Source organism: Phocoena sinus, chromosome 1 (genome assembly GCF_008692025.1).
Source record: "Phocoena sinus isolate mPhoSin1 chromosome 1, mPhoSin1.pri, whole genome shotgun sequence".
Lineage (NCBI taxonomy): Eukaryota > Metazoa > Chordata > Mammalia > Artiodactyla > Phocoenidae > Phocoena > Phocoena sinus.
In genome coordinates, this window is record NC_045763.1 from 169,960,013 (window position 1) to 169,977,661 (window position 17,649).

The 17,649-nt window shown below is 36.1% G+C and overlaps 1 protein-coding gene across 1 annotated transcript in view; it reads left to right on the forward strand.

The window, feature by feature from the left end:
* The window catches only part of GPATCH2 (G-patch domain containing 2), a 202,166-nt gene that overhangs the window by 118,228 nt on the left and 66,289 nt on the right, over positions 1-17,649 (forward strand). The window contains 1 exon segment of the mRNA XM_032634110.1: positions 5,670-5,740. Within this exon segment, the coding sequence (XP_032490001.1) occupies positions 5,670-5,740 (71 nt within the window).

The following is a 17,649-nucleotide window of genomic DNA, read 5'->3' on the forward strand; positions in this document are numbered from 1 at the left end:
AACACACATGAATCTAATTAAAGAAAAATATGTGAATTCAGTTTAATGATTTTTTGTAAACTTGGCCTTTTTCCATGAGAGCAATTTGCACCTTTAAATATATTTCTCACAATAATAGAATATATACCGTTATTTCTAAAGGTTTGGAAATAAACTAGGCTACGTTGCGTCCGCAGTGTGTGTGTTCAGAATGTAAAACTTAGACGTTCTGCTTTCCCAAATGGTTCACACCCTCTGTGTAAAATGATTACAGTAAGATTCTGCTTCCAGTAGTAAGTCGCATCAGGATACAGTTTATCCCCAAATACGATTTTGTAAAGATCATTTTCCACCTTCCAGAATTTGAGAAATACTAAAGTAATGTTATAAATCTGTGCTTTAGATTATAGTGTAACTGGCTGCTTCCAGCCAAACTTTTTTTCTGTAATTAAAAATTAACAAATAGCTAAGAACATATAGAGAAGAAAGTTGACCAATCTTTTTTTTTTTTAATTTTTAAATATTTTAGACAAATTTTTGAGTCACCCTTTGGCTTAAACTCTGATATACCATTTCAGATTTTTATCTTGACTAGATAGGTTATTAGTTATTGAACACAGTTGATTCTTGTTATTTGTTAATAGCTCTGTTCCGTGGGGTTGATAAGAATACCAATGAACGTAGCAAACACTGAAAAATCGCTCCCAGGAAAAATACAAGGTTATGTTCCTGAGAATCTCTGGTCACAACACTTTCATTAACTAATCAATACATATCCTTATTTGATGTGCATTTCTGTTTAAAGACACCTTATTTAATACATATTATTGATTCATTAACACTGAACTCATGGCCAGCAGCACTATAACTTATTTCTGAAAGGAGCTTGTCTAATGCACATATTTTCTCTATAAAGCCCGTCACAACCTTCGTGCACTGGGGAACACTAGACAGCAGTTCAGCACGATACTAGGAGGCTATTTTAAACAATGAAGATAAGAACAAGAAAAAAATGCAAAAAAACATAGCACTGAACGGACCTCGAAAAAGACCCTTGTTTCCAGTATGAAAGCTGAAACAAGAAGACAGACATCGCCTTGTCAGACCTCAGCTGAGAACATGTGCTACAGGGGACTCAAATTTCTGTCACTCTGTGCATGTCTGCCAATGACTGCTAAAGCACCAGAAGTATTGATTTTGGTGTTACAAATAAATTTTAGCAAATAGGTGAATTTGCAAGTACAGAATCCATGAATGACGAGTAACAGTTGCACATATACGTGTGTATACAAATACACATGCAAACTACTCATGTTTTGAGGGATAAAATTTTCTTATTCAACTTAGACCTAACTTTAGCACAGTAAACTATTGGCTAAACCTAGGTCCAAGGTAGGACCTAAATAAAATGCAAGACCATGAAAAAGTATAAAATCCTTCAATATATTGTTGAATGAATGACTATTAGCATGCATGAACACCTTTTATTTTTCCCATACCAACTTACCAACATAAAGAAATGATAATATTAACCCCACTTTTGAAATCCCACCCCTCACTGCTTTCCCCACCTATGATTCCCCTTTCTGTTCTTTAGTGCAAAGTCCCATTTCCATTTACATCATGCATACTCAACATTTCTTTATCACACATTCAGTAAATCACTGTTGTCCATCAGCCGTTATCTCTCAGGTACTCTTTATTTCTACAAAAAGAGGTATTTATATAGACAACATAGCTTTTCCTCTGAGGTGGGTAAAATCTGGGGCAGGAAAGCAGTAACTACAGGATGTTGGTAAATGTTTGAGAAAACCACAGAGAGGGCACCACAGAGGCCACAAAAGAGAAAAGTGAAAGGTGGCTCAGTAGTAGAAGTAAGGAGACAGAAGCAGCTGCAGGAAGCCTCATTTTGTGTGTGTGTCTTTTTTAATTCTGAGGATTTTCCTCCTTGAATATCTAATGGTGTGATATTTTTGACTGAGTTTACTAGTATCTTAAGGAGCCACAGGTCATTGTTTAGAGATTACTTAGTTCTCCTTTTAAGGTGAGGACCCTGTGAAAGGCCAAGTGTGGAGAGACTTGAAATTCTTTTGTAGACATTTGAGGAGTTACCTGAAAAGTGGCAGCTAATCAGAAACAGTCTTGAGCTTGAATGCCTTCTGAACATCAGGTGGTAAAGAAAGGATTGCCGTGGAATAAGAATTCTGCTCTTTGCTTTTTCCTCTTGTGCTAGGAACGTGACACGCACAAAATAATCTTTTTAAAATAGCATGAATAGCCACAGAAATTCTCAGCTCCCTTTCTGTCACAGGAGCAACCATGATGCACTTGGAACATTTCTCTTCCTGGTTTCATCCAGCAGATTTTAAAATGGCGTACCTTTTGTAAACCTCACATTGTACTAGGTTTTGTGTTTATGGATGTTCATGTCATTCTTATGTGAGTCATTTTTTAATATACATCTGCAGGTCACTCACTAATAAGGGAATTGTCTCTCCGTTTGGCCTAAGTCCAGCAATCTGAGAGTCAGAAGGTAAGAAGCACTTCGCACCATATTCAGAAGTTCTGTTATTAATCGGAGTTGATGGTGTTGAGTCAGAGCCCTGAAAACTGACCTCACTTGTGACACTGATAGGAATCCAAGGAAACAGGAAAAGTTAGCAGTAAGAGAAGTGAAGAATCTTTCAAAACCTGATGAGCTACTCTTGCTTATCAGAGCAGAGCTCCAGGACTCTTGTGTCTTTTATCATGAATTCCTGATCTGATGCTCCTCCTACCCCCTGCCACCCTTTTTTTTGTTCGTTGGGGCAGAGCAGACACGTGTTGGGAAACTTTCAAATACAAATGTATGTTTTCTATTCAAATAACACTCTGGATTAATTTTTTTCATTTTCGCCCCTTAAAAGATCTAGTTTCCCATATTAACCTGTTAAATTCATGACCCAGAGATCTGAGTCTGTATTTTTCTCTCTGAGCTTGATTTTAAATTTGCAAAGATACACCCGGACTTATAATTTTAATGATAAAATGAGATAATTTTGTGATGACTTTTTAATATAGATGCATTATATTAAATAATTCCAACATTTGTCTCTTTTTATATACAAAGCCCATCAAAACTATAAATTTGAGGAAGAAAAGAAATTCTCATGTGAATCTAATAGAAGGAGCTCTAGCCTTAGAGTTCACAGAAGTTGCTATCTCATTTTAGTTCATCCAGATGGTGGCCTCCCTGAGAACTAACCAGACCTAGTAGGTATAGCCTAATATTTATTTTGGTTATTATAGTTGCATTTTTAAAAAACTAAACTGTAGAATTCTTTTCTTATTTAAGAACGTATGTTTGGGATTTTTTGAGTTCTTTGTTTAAACTGTTTTAACACAAATATCAGGAATAGTGTTCACGTATCTGTCTTATCTAACAATTAGAAAAGTTAGTTAACTACTACTATTAATTGAAGGTGGAGGTAGAGATTTTATCATGTCACCTCTAGCTATCTGTGTCACAAATGTTGGTTTGTATATGTTTTTTTACAAAGGCACTAGAATTAGAAATGCCAAAGTAATTAATTTTTTTTTCAGAAGCAAATTAGCTTTCATGGTACGAAGTGTTTCTACATTGAAACACTTTCAGATTAATGGACTTAAAGATAAATTGTTGCTATTTTCTATAAGTAGTAATAATTAGGTATGGCTTCATCTACATATCAGATACTATATCTCATTCCCTATTTCTTTATCTCATTCATTCATTCACTCATTCATTCAACAAATATTTATTGAACACTAAAAATGTTCCAGGCACTGTGCTGGACCTTGGAGATGCAGGCAGATTGAATAACTAAATCAAAGGGCCAAAGGTGAGCAAGAATATGGTACACGCTCCAAACTGAAAAGTTCAGAATGGCTGGGATTTATCATTTAGAAATAAGGAGCTTAGGGCTTCCCTGGTGGCGCGGTGGTTGAGAGTCCGCCTGCTGATGCGGGGGACACGGGTTCATGCCCCGGTCCGGGAAGATCCCACATGCCGCGGAGAGGCTAGGCCCATGAGCCATGGCTGCTGAGCCTGCGCGTCCGGAGCCTGTGCTCCGCAACAGGAGAGGCCACAACAGTGAGAGGCCCGTGTACCTCAAAAAAAAAAAAAAAGAAAAAAAAAAGAAATAAGGAGCTTAGGTTGGGGGGTAGGAGGAAGCATAATAAATTATGAGTTTAGAAATATAATCAAATTATGAAGGGCCATGAGAGCCTTGTACAAGATTTGGGGGTTTATCTGAAGAGAATAATGTAATCAGATCTAGTTTTAGAATTATTGGCTGCAGTGTGGAGAATGGATTAAATGGGAGTGAGGCTGGAGGCAGAGAGGCCTTTGGAGAGGCTGTTGTAGGTGAGGGAAAATGATGGCCTGGACTGGGATGTTGGTAGTGGGGATGGAAAGAAGCAGATATTTAAGAGAAATACAAAGTAGTCTTATTTAGTTAAGACATTCCTGAAATAATGATCTAACAATGTTCTTTGTGATCTAATTAAGTTATTTTCCTTCTCGAGGATGGCCAAATATGGCTAGTAATTGACTCTAAATGATGTCATTAAATAGTTCAAAGCAGTTATGTCATTAGAAGTGACTGATATTGGTCAGACAATAACCACTGACAACCAGGCTCATTAATTATAATTGTAGCATTTGAACCATTTACTCAGCACTTTTTATACTCTGGTCATAGTGCTAAGCCTTTGACATGATTTATCTTATTTAACACTCACAACACCCTTACAGGTAGATATTATTGTTATCTCAATTTTCCAGGTGGAAACTGAGACTTAGAGACGTTACACAGCTTATAAATGGTAGACCTGTTTTTAAAACCTAGTGACTTGTTAGTTACTGGTATAGCTGGGATTCGAACCCAGATCTTTCCTGCACTATTACTCCTAAGATTTCTATTTTTATTAAGGTTAATTTCTAATATGCTGTACAATTTCTTATTAGCCCAGTCTTGCATATAATCACATTTCTGCATAAATAAGATAAGCTACAGTTTGAGAGTACACACAGCAAAAAGTATTGACTACTTGGGTTTTTTTCTTTCCAATTAGTTAGGCTAAAGCAAGTGTGAAGGGAAGTGTATGGTGAGGCATTTTGAGGAGGCAGTCAAATCTGTATTTTTTTTCTAATTATATATTTCCAAGCCAATAATTTCTTTGAAAAAGAATGTTTTAAATGTTTCTTTACATGTTAGGCCAGTAAATACAGAGAAAGTAAGATTAGATCTTTTATGTCATCGTAAGTGACAAAGCCTCGAAAAATTCGTAGCTGAATGCACTGGTAGAAGCATTGGTAAGAGAGGTTGCATTACTTTTACCAGGACCACTCCAGAGAACCAGAATTAGAAGTGAGTCCTAGACCTCCAGCTCTAGGCTGTGTATTAAGTGACTATAAGAGCAGTGTAAGCTGTCAGGCAAGCACTGGCAACTCTTAGCAACATTTTTATAAGTGTGTCAGTCAGTGGCATCTCTAGCAAAAGTAGTTGTCTTCGCTTTAAGGAAAACCAGTAAAAAAACCCAAAAAGATAAAAAAGTAATGCAAGTGAACAAATAGTGTCCCTCTGAATGAGAAGAATACTTTTCTACTTACAAAATAATATAATGGAAATATTTTTGTTTCTACAACTTTGTTTTAACACTTTGGACAGCATCAGCTTCTGAGAGATAACCGAGCTGAAAGAGGACACAAGAAAAACTGTTCTGTGAAAACAGCCAGCAGGTAAGCAATTTAAAATCACTTTTTACTCTGATCATTAAATCATGTGATTTTTTTTTTCCATACCAATACGAATATGGTGAGTTATAGTTGGGATGCCTTTGGCTCTGAAGTGCCAGCTTAAAATATTTTATGTATTGTTTATTAGAATCTATTTCAGGATTACTAGTAATGAATAGAAAGATACCGTTCTATTTGTACTTTTTTAAGCTGATGAAAAATAGAGAGTACCTTTTTTTTAAACATCTTTATTGGAGTATCATTGCTTTACAATGGTATGTTAGTTTCTGCTGTATAACAAAGTGAATCAGCTATACATATACATACAGCCCCATATCCCCTCCCTCTTGTGTCTCCCTCCCACCCTCCCTATCCCACCCCTCTAAGTGGACACAAAGCACTGAGCTGATCTCCCTTGTGCTATGAGGCTGCTTCCCACTAGCCCTCTATTTTACATTTGGTAGTGGATATATGTCCGTGCCACTCTCTCACTTCATCCCAGCTTACCCTTCCCCCTCCCTGTGTCCTCAAGTCCATTCTCTATATAAGAGTGCATTTTTAGAAGAAAAGAAAATCTCTGCCACCCATAACTAATGAATTTTAGATCAAGATTTAGAATAATTAGTTTATTTTTTAATTTTAAAAAAAGAGAATTAATCTTTTCCCCAAAACGTAGATGGTACTTAGGCTTTATGAGAGAGCAACATGTATATTTATCTCTAATAATATATAAATAAGTATATAGAAAATATACTCTTTTTTAAAAGTGCTTCTGTGTTCTTACTCATTTTATATTGCCGAGTCGATGTTATATTTTTTCTTTAATAAATAAAATTTGCCCCAGTTTATTGTTTTAGACAGCATATTTCCAAATTTTGCATGTGGTGTTTCTGAAGACCTCATTTTTACTTAGGTGAAAATGGCTATCAGCATGTTAATCAGAACTACTGCCCTGTGATTTACACTTGCTCAATTTTTAACAAGATAACCGACCTCGGCAGCTGCCTTTGCATCTCCTGGCCTCCCGTAGTTAGTGTGCCGGCCACTGTGTTTAACACTCCCAAGCAAGCGATGTAGCTTCCAAGTACCATGCTGTACAGACTAACCCCAACTGAGAACCCACTAGGCATCTGCAGAAGCTAACATAAATCCTATCTAGCATGTCTAATTTAGACAATCAAAAATTGTCAAACATAATAAGTTGACCGTCAGTGATAGTCAACATAAAACTAATATAGTTACCCCTAAGGATGTCAGATCCTGAAATTATAAAGTATGGATTATATAAATTTTATACAGGTTATAAATAATTACAAATGGCACGTTTATAGAAATAAAATAAGCAGGCAACAGATCGCTATTAGAATTGTTCAAGCAGAACTGAATCAAAAGCATATAATTGTTAAAAATGAGAAGTGTGATTGTGAAATGGAGGTACAGCTAAAGAAGTAGGCCAGAATGCAGCATAAAAATACAAGGAGATGGAAAAATGAAAGAGTGGTTAAGAGACCCAGGAAAGATCTAAGATATATTTAAGCTTAGAGGCTTTGATGGAGGGTATAGAAAGGCTGAAAAAAACATGATGCTGAAGAGATGTTGGCTAAGGATTCCCTAAATGGGTGAAAGTTATAAATCTATAGATACAGGTACAGGAAGCACAGTGAATACCAACTAGAATAAAGAGAAAGAAATCCATACCTAGTAGTACACTGTAGTACACCAAAAACAAAGAGAAGATCTTAAAAGAATCCAGAGATAAAGGATGAATTACTACAAAGGAATGACAGCTGTACATCATCAGATTTCTGAGTACTGACAGTGAAACCAGAAAACAGTGGACAAGTCTTCAGAGTACTGGGTGAAAATACATTGTCAGCATAGAACTATGTGCCTAGAAAAACATCTTTCATATATGAAGATGAAGTAAAAACAGTTTAAGATTTTCAAAAACTAAGGAAGTTTACTACCAACAGACCTTTGCTAGAAGACTTTCTAAGGATGTATTTCAAGAAAAGGATCTCCCCAGGAAAGTCTAAGATGAAAAAATGAATACTAAGCCAATAAGCTGTTAAAGATTTCAGTAAGTTTAAACAACTATTGTTTAGATAAGTTGACAGTTATAATATGTAATTCATAGGACTTTTCAAAAGACAATCTAAGATAGTGGAAAATAACAGCATGTTAAATTTGGCAGTGTTGATTACAGTTCAAGTCCAATCTAAGGTCCTTGAATTGTTTGGGGTGTTTACTTCATTGGTCAGTTAAGAGATTGATACTTGATACGACTGTATTAAGTATTCATGGTAAAATATCAAAAATAACTACTAAGTCAAAAGAAATAGAGTGTGTAAATTCCAAGCCAGTTGGCGGGCGTGGGGTTGAATGGAATAAATTACCTCAAAAAATCCATTTAAAAAGTCAATAAAGGGGGGAAAAAGGCATAGACAAAATGGAACACAGAAAAAAAAAAAGTTAGATAATTGAGTCAAGTCCATGTATCAGTAATTACAATAAATATTTATGGATTAAATTTGTCAGTTCAAAGCAAAACTAAGCAGATTTAGTTTTTCTTTTAAAATCTAACTATATGTTCTTTATAAGAGACATACCTGAAATAATGTGACAAAGAAAGGTGGAAAACTAAAGGATGGAACAGCATATACCAGATATACTATAAAAGAGACTCTCATACCAGACAAACTGACTTAAGAACAAAAGCCTTAACAAGCTTAAGAAACACATAATTTAATGATAAAAGATTCAACTTACCAAAAAGTTAATAATTTTATTATTGTGTACATTCATTAAAATAGACTCAGAAAAATATATAAAGCAAATATTAATAGCAGTGAGTGGAGAAACTCACTAACCCGCTATCATGGTGCTCCCACTTCAATACAGCATTCATATTATTGATAGTTTAAGCCATCATAAAATTTGCATAACAGAAAAGTAACAAACTTAATGATATTATATAAACCTTTTCACCCAAACTATTAACAAAAACACATTCTTCTCAGAGACACATGTAATATTTACAAAAATTGACCACTTACCAGGCCAAAGCTACTATCAACAAATTTTAATGAATATGTATCATAAAGATCATATCCTTTAATTTGAATGTGATTAAGAGAAATCATTGACAAAAATAATTTTTTTTAAGTTTGGAGTTAAAAATACATTTTAAAATAACTCGTGTCCAAAAATTCGTAGTGATGATATCTAAACTTGTGAGTTGCAGTTAGATGGTAATTAAGAAAACTGTACTACTTGAAAGTTGTATATTAGAAATTTGGTCTCAGTTGCTGTTGCAGTCAAGATTCTGAACTATAAGATTACTGATTCTAAACTATAAGAAGACGGCTTCTCTCCTCCAGGGTCAACCCGGGAGGAATTTAGAAAGAGAAAATAAGCAGAAAACTACAAGAAGTCCCCAGTATTAAGGGAAGGGGTGTGCTATTTTGAACTTGTGCTTGTGAGATGGGGGCACACAGGTGTGCTTGTGTGCTTTGACCTGAAGCAAGAGGCAATTCAGCCTGGGTAAGGGAGAATGAGATGTGAGGAGAACCTTTGGAGTTCTTTTCTATACTAGCTTGTCACTGGCCATGGCCTTGGGACAAATGACATCTGCCCCTTACAGAAAGACTCAGATCTCTGGTCCAAGTGTTTTTAAGGATAAGGTCAGGGCAGCTCGCAGTGCTGTATTTGTGAGGAGCTGGGAAAGCTTGATGGGACTGGATGACAAATTATCTGGTCTTCACTCTGCCCCCTACAAACCACAGAGCTGGAGGATTACAGTTCTCCTTTTCCTGAGAGTGAGGAAAGGGAGCGTTTTTCTGACAGAGGAGTTATTTTATAGAGAGGGGTGTGATGATTGTGGTTTTCTGGTGCCCAGGCCTCTATACTCTTAAGTCAGGTTCATTCACCTCCAATTGCTGAACTGCTTTGGGCAGACAGAGAAGACTGGCTTTTGCCCATAGCATTGCCTGGTAGAATCAGATAATAAGGCATTTGAGGAGAACAGCCTTTTCAAAAAATATATATATATCAATATATATAGGACTTCCATGGTGGTGTAGTGGTTAAGAATCCACCTACCAACGCAGGGGACACGGGTTCAATCCCTGGTCCGGGAAGATCCCACATGCCGCGGAGCGACTACCCATGTGCCACAACTACTGAAGCCCACACGCCTAGAGCCCGTGCTCCACAACAAGAGAAGCCACCGCAGTGAGAAGCCCGTGCACCGCGACGAAGAGTAGCCCCTGCTCGCCGCAACTAGAGAAAGCCTGTGTGCAGCAACGAAGACCCAACACGGCCATAAATAAATAAATAAATAATTTACTCTTAAAAATATATATATATTGGATTACAGACTCCAACAGAAGCAGAAATGTTAGAACAAACAAGTCAGAAGAATTTGATTAGCATAATAAGTATTAACTAAAAGAAGTACAGGACGGTAACAATATAAAGCAAGAAATAACAATACAACACATAATTAAGAACCAAATATTTAAGTCTTTTTCAATTTTTCTCAGCGGTGTTTTTTTCATTGTAGAGGTCTTACACATATTTTATCAGATTTATCCCTAAGCATTTCACCATATTTTTTGGTGTATGAAAATGTTGCTGAGAGAAATTAAAGATCTGTGTAACTGGAGAGATATACCTCGTTCATGGATCAGGAGACTCAATGTTCTTAAGATGTCAGTTCTCCCAAAATTTAGCTCCAGATTCAGTACAATCCAAACAAAAATCCCATGAGACTATTTTGTAGAAATTGACAAATAAATGCTAAAATTCATATGAAAATGCAAAGGACTTAAATAGCCAAACTTTAACACTACCTGATTTCAGGACTTAATTTCAAAGCTGTAGTAATCAGGAAAGTGTGGTATTGGTGCAAAGATAGAAAAATAGATGAAAGAAATATACCCACATATATACAGAGAATTGACTTTTGACAAAGTACAAAGGTACCTCAGTGGAAAAAAAAATAGTATTTTCAACAAATGGTAGTGGAACAACTGAATATCCATTTGCAAAAAAAAAAAAAAAAAATTTAACTCATCTATACTTCATACCATACAGCAAAGTAATTTATAGTGACCGGAAGCAGATCAGCTGTTGCATTGGCATGGGATGAGGGCCAGGGAGGTACTGGAGGGAAGGATTACAAAGAGGCATTAAGAAACTGTTGGGGTGATGGGTATCTGCATTATCTTGATTATGGTGATGGTTTCACACGTGTATACATATGTGAAAACTTATGAAATTGTTCACTTTAAAAGTGGTGAGGGAATTCCCTGGCCGTCCAGTGGTTAGGACTCCGAGCTTCCACGGCAGGGGGCATGGGTTCAATCCCTGGTCGGGGAACTAAGATTCCACATGCCACGTGGTGCAACCAAAAAAAAAAAAAAAAAAAAGCGGTGCATTTTGCTTATGCCAACTACACCTCAATAAAGGTATAGGTATAGATATAGATTTTTTTTTTTTTAAGTAAACTCTTAAGTGGCTTTCTGTTTCATTCCAAGTAAAAGCCAAGTCTTTATCTTGGCCAACAAGGCCATATGTATTCTAACCCTGCCCTTCTTTGTTTCCTCCTTGACCTCATCTTCTCCCACTTGAACTGTGTTATTCACCTACTCCAGGTACAGTGGTTTCTTTCCCGTTTCTCCAACATACCAACCCCACTTGTGTCTGAAGTCTGTGCTCAATGTAAGAAAGGCCCACTCTCCACCAGCTCTGCTTTTTGTGTCTTCCTTCTTGTCTCTATTACCCCTTACTCTCTATTACCTTTAAGCTTCATGAGGGCAAAATCTTTGCTTTACTCACTGGTGTATCCCCAGTACCAAAAACGATGCCTGATACATAGGAAATATTTGCTGCATAAAATATTTGTCAGACGAACTTGACATTGATTCTGTGGCAGTAGAGTACACTGACTGAGTCCTTATCTTGGCCTCTGTGTCCAGCCTCTGCGGTTAGAGTGCCTGACTTCTGATCCCAGTTTCACCACTTACTAGCTGGGTGACCCTGAGCGAAATACATAACCTCTCTATCCCTCAGTTTACTTATCTGTGAAATAAAGAAAATTGTTGTACTTATCTAAGAACATTGTTATAAGGGATGTATGAGCTTATGCCTATAAAGCACTTAAAATGTAAGAGTTCTTACGGCAGCTGTTAGGAAAAGTCTGGTATTGTTAGTTCCATCTGTGTGCTTCCTAAGCACTTGTTAAGTTTTATTTTTTGTCCTGTTTTTCTTGTACATAATTTAGAATGTCAAATCATTCTATAAGGCATAACAAAGTACAGCAGACACCAGCCTTGTTTTTCCTCATTCTCTAATTTCACACTCCAAAAACATCCACTTTCAACTCTTAGGTATTTCTTCCAGTATTGACCTAAATTACATGCTTATATTACTATTTCTTGAAGCTTTTAGTTTAGTATTACCTATTGACTTCCTGCTATGTGCCCTGCCCACACACACACACACACACACACACACACACACACACACACCATAACTGCTTTTCTTCCCCTCTTTCTTCCTAATGGTTATATCAGAATATTCAGACCAAGTAAATATTTATTGTGTGCATTACTATGATCATATATGTAGATATTAGGTATAGATGTATAACTTTTGTGTTGTTGTTGTAGAAATAATTGTCTTGTTTTTCATTTGCTTTGTTTTCTATGCGCCTAGCCCAGTTCATCAGCCACCTCTACACAGAAGTGTAACTCCCCTCAATTCTCTGTCCTGGTGGCATCCTTCTTGGAGCCCTCCATTTTTCAGGTCTATTCTGGACTGTTTGCTGTCTGGACCAGCTGCACCTCTGCTGTCCTAGGACCTCTCTTCACTTCTCATCCTGAGGGTTTCCTCGTCTCTCTCCTATGTGGAATTTCCTTTTCCCTGGATCCCATGCCATTATTTTCCTGAGCTTTCTGAGAAAGAGAACAGGTGTGGTTACATTTGTGAGACTCTGCATCTCTGAAAATGTCTTTATTCTAGTCTCACATTGACTGATTTAGCTGGGAATTGAGTTCTATTTTGGAAACCATTTTGCCTCAGGATTTTGAAGACATTTCTCCAGTAATTTCCAGTGGTTGCCGTTTCCTCTGTTCTCCTATTATTTGGATGTTGGAGCACCCTCAAATGATCCTCCAGTTGTTTTTTTTTTAACTTCTCCATATTGTTGTCCTCAAAGATCTCTGGGCAGTTTTATTAATGGTTCCGTCCCAAATGTTTTGTGGATTTAAAAAATTCTCTACTACATCGCATTTCCAAGAGCTCACCTTGTTTCTTTGAACATTCCTTTTCTACATACTCTTTGTCCTGTTTGGTGGATGTGGTGTATTTTCTTGTCTCTCTGAGGGTATCAGTTGTGTTAGGCATGAGGCAACCTGTAAAGGTGAAATAAACACAAGGAAAGACTCAAGCTTAAATTTCGTTACAACATTGAGTGCAGGATGAAAATTGTTCATCTTCATTTGTGTGCATTTTTCTGTGTTCCTCCCTTGAAGCCATTTTTCTTCCTTAGTATTTTTAATATTGGCTCGACTTTCCTTACCCCTTTTGGATGAGTGACTGCACTTCCCTTTTTCAACTTGTAGAAAAATATAAAGGTTAGAGAAGAGAACTGTAATTCATTGAATCAATCAATTTTAGGACCATTTACTCCCCAAATATACCAGGCAGATAAGAAAAGATAAGTGTACACGTGGTCTGCTGTTAATGACTCAAAGCTGAGATTTTGAAGTGCGTGAGTACGGCACAGTCTTAAGGCGGGCATTCCTCACCGAAGCTCTGAATGAATAAGGGGCACTGCAGTTATGGCTTTAACCTCTTGCATGTAGTACTTCTTACCCTCGGCTCCCTGGGGGAATTTTCAAGATCTTCGTAGAAGGGTTTTAGGGACGTATTTACCAATGCCACTGACTGTAGTGCAGTTTGACAGTTTTCTGGGTGTCCGATTTATGGCATTTCTCCTTTTTTGCCACATCTACTTTAATGTTCACCTAGGCTCTTTAAATCAATGATGGGTGCAGGAGAATTGTCTCTTTTCCGACTCTTAGACTGATTTATGTCTAACGGTACCAAGGAGGTAACAACCTGAAGTTCTCCTTTAAACACATAACCCACTTTAATAATTTCAGTCAACTCCCTCAGGAAGTTCCCATCAGTAACAGACTTTGTTTTTCAAGGTTTCCTATACTTCCGCCTCCTGAAAGGGCATCGTTCCTTTGGATTTCCTACCGTGCTTCTCATTCTGCAAACATCTCCTCCCAAGCTTCGTTCGCCATCAACAGTGCTCGTTGTCACATGCCATTCCATCATATGCAGATAGTTATTCCTGAAATATTAATGCGTTGTATTTGTTCATACGTTTATTCTAAACATAATTAACATTCTCATACTTTTATGATATGATACTTCATGGGTCCTATAATCAAACTTTTGACTGATTCAAAAAGGTAAAAAAAGGTAAAAAAGAAAGCCTTAAAAAAAAAGGTAAAAAAATGATAGGTATAATGTAAGCTAATTTAAACAAATACTGATTATTAACAAAGGTATAATTTGATCTAATTGGTTCTAGTGATACTGGTCTTATACATCTTTCTTTTGGTTTGTTGCTTCATTTTTATTCTCGGTGGGGAGCCCATATCATAGACTAGGTATGTCAGATATTGAGTGGTGTGAACATTTTTCATCAAGACACTATCCTCACATATTCATTTGATGTGTTCTCCCAAGATTTTACATTGCGGTGGTGCTTGAAGTTACATGTTTCCTGTCTTACATTCCTGTGTTGTTTATATCTTATTGGTTATTCCCATCTGATAATTCTTTTTGATTAGTCTGCAGGGTTTTATTTTCCAATCATTATTCCATTTCTTCAGTGTTATCTATCCATTTTCCTATTATGAAGTTTCATCTTAGTTTTACTGTGTACTATCTCTCCCCTAATATGTAATGCATGTCTAGAGTTTGTTCATGCCATTCTCTCATTTTTACATACTTTAAACCTTTGAAAGCATAAATAAACTCAGGAAAACACAAAGGTCTTTCAATGTATAAATGCATGAAAGCATGTACATTTTTTTATTTTTAAAAACCACTACGTATTACCTGTCACTGTCAATATTTAATAATTAACAGGCACGGTTTTTGAGTGATTGTTGCATGCAATAGATTATTAGCCAAAGTGGAACATACATACACACACACACACACACACACACACACACACACACACACACACAGCTAAACATCGAGACGATGCACCTAAGTGTTTTATAGAAATACTAGTGACATCTAGAGTTATTCTTTAACCTGTATCTTTCTCTTAAATTCCAGACTTGCTATTCAAACCCTTTAGTTTTTATTTCAATATTCAGATTTTATACTTCTCAAAATTAGAAAAATCTTTTTCTCTCCCTTCACCTCATTTAAAATTACAATTAAATAATTTTACATTGTTTCTCATATCATAACCTTTGATTAGTACCAGAAAGTTCAATATAGCCTTCCCAATTGAAAGTAAGTAAAACACGCATGAAGCAGTGCCTGACACTGAGTGATGTACTGTTCTTGAAAAGATCCTGCTTTTTTAAACACATTTTTATGTTAATGATTAGTCTTTATCGTTCTAAGAATCCATACAAAAAGATTGATAGTAGATCATGTCAGATCTGGCGTCTTCTTTTTTTTTTTTTAATTTGCCGTGCTTCCTTACTTACATGATTTTTGCCATTAACATTTACTCTTGTGAAGCACCAAGGCTAAATTATCTGGCAGTCTGATATGTAATTTGCAATCGAGTAAAAACATTTTATTGCCGATATTATTAAATTTGACTTACTATTTTAAAATATCTTTCAGAAACATATGTTAATTCACTTTTACTTAGTTCTTACAAGCACTACATTTTTCATCTACTAGTGTCAAATGACTTGAAAATCCCTGGATGCTGTGTGCTCTAATTTCTTGTGTGATCAATTAATAAATAATAAGGAGGGAAAAATAAACTTTTTTTTCCTTTGCTGTCACTTTCTTGCCTGATTAGTAGTAAAAAGAATCTTCTAAAATGAAAAAAATGGCACTAGATTTAATCAGAGAAACAAAACAAATCCCATCACATTCACACACACACACACACACACACACACACACACACACACACACATACATTCATGTCAACCTTCTTCCGTCAGGTTAGAAAGAACATTCCTATTTACATTAATACAGAGCATATTTCTTTTCACGTGACGATACAAGTCACTGTATTTTGTTGCAGATGTAACAAATAGAATTACAGCTGTTCTTTATTTGATCTTCTAAAGATCCAAAGATGTTCAAGGATTCAGTTTGCTCTGTCTTCCCCATAGTGTCATCCGTTATTTGGGAAGGAGACCTAATTTGCAACAGATACAAAACTATTTGTCATTTTGCGAGTTTGCCAAAAATAAATGAAACTATTAATTACTACATTTTTGAGCAGCTGTTAATAAATTGGGATAACTGTTCATTAGAGTACTGGTTAATGACGTGGACTGTATTTGGCTAGTGTTGCTTTTCACAGAAATGTATCAACAAAATTAAGTGCATCAGCAAAAGTAAGTGATGCTTTATTTTAATTATTTAAAATGAGACTTACTTATCCTACATTAGTAAAGATTTAATTTAAAACAAATTCTCTTTTGTCATATTAAAACTAATGATTCGGGGTTTCCCTGGTGGCGCAGTGGTTGAGAGTCCGCCTGCCGATGCAGGGGACACGGGTTCGTGCCCTGGTCCGGGAAGATCCCACATGCCGCGGAGCGGCTGCGCCCGTGAGCCATGGCCGCTGAGCCTGCGTGTCCGGAGCCTGTGCTCCGCAACGGGAGAGGCCGCAGCAGTGAGAGGCCCGCGTACCGCAAAAAAAAAAAAAAAAAAAAAAAAAAAAAACCAACTAATGATTCAACACCATATTTTAAAGCAAGTTATATCACTCAGCATTTTATATTCTGCGTACTTTATATTCCAAAATGATGGCTTGAAACTGCTTTTAAAATACTAATTTTCGAGATAAAATTTCTAGTCCTCTATTATTTTTCTTTTTCCAAATCTAAAATTAGCTTAAATTTTATTGTTCTAAAAACATTTACTCAATCCTCCAGATAGAAAAGTATCTTTTAGATTATTTTAATTCATTCTTCTGTATGTGTGAATGAACAATTAGGGAGTATTCACACATTCCCTTTAATTAGAATGTATGCATTCCATATTTATTTAACTGGAATACATTTAATTGCACATGTGTTATAATTTTTTAAAAATTTGAATAGCTTCTAGGTATAGATGTATTTAGAGTACAATAATTGGAAACATACCACATATGCAACATAAGTGCTTTCCAATGAATTTAATTAATCTGTTGTACTCCATATAACCAAATTATTGTATTTTAAAAAGGCACTGTTCTCAGAAAGTCAATTCTGCCTCCTGTCCTTTTGGCATCCTGAAATTCTAAGCTTCCTTGCCAAAATTTTAAACTAATGATTATAGAGAGTTATTTTAAATTGTGATTACACTAAATAAAAGTAATTATCAGCCAGTTAGAATTTTGAGAGATTGCTTTTCAGTTTAATGTGAATAACCCACACAGAAAAGAAAAAAGGGGGATTTGCCATTTGAAATATATAATATGTCCAATGTGTAGTAAGTAAAAAAGCAATCAAGTACTCCGTGGTGAAACATTCATTTCTGTTTCCCCTTTTTCTTGAAATCTGATAGATGAACTAGATATTTTCAAATGACTAAAAGTAAGCACAGCCTCTCACCTCTGGAACAGCAGTTGAATTTGGCCACGGTCACTAATAATAAAGAATAGTTAGCATATGAAAACTGTTCCAATG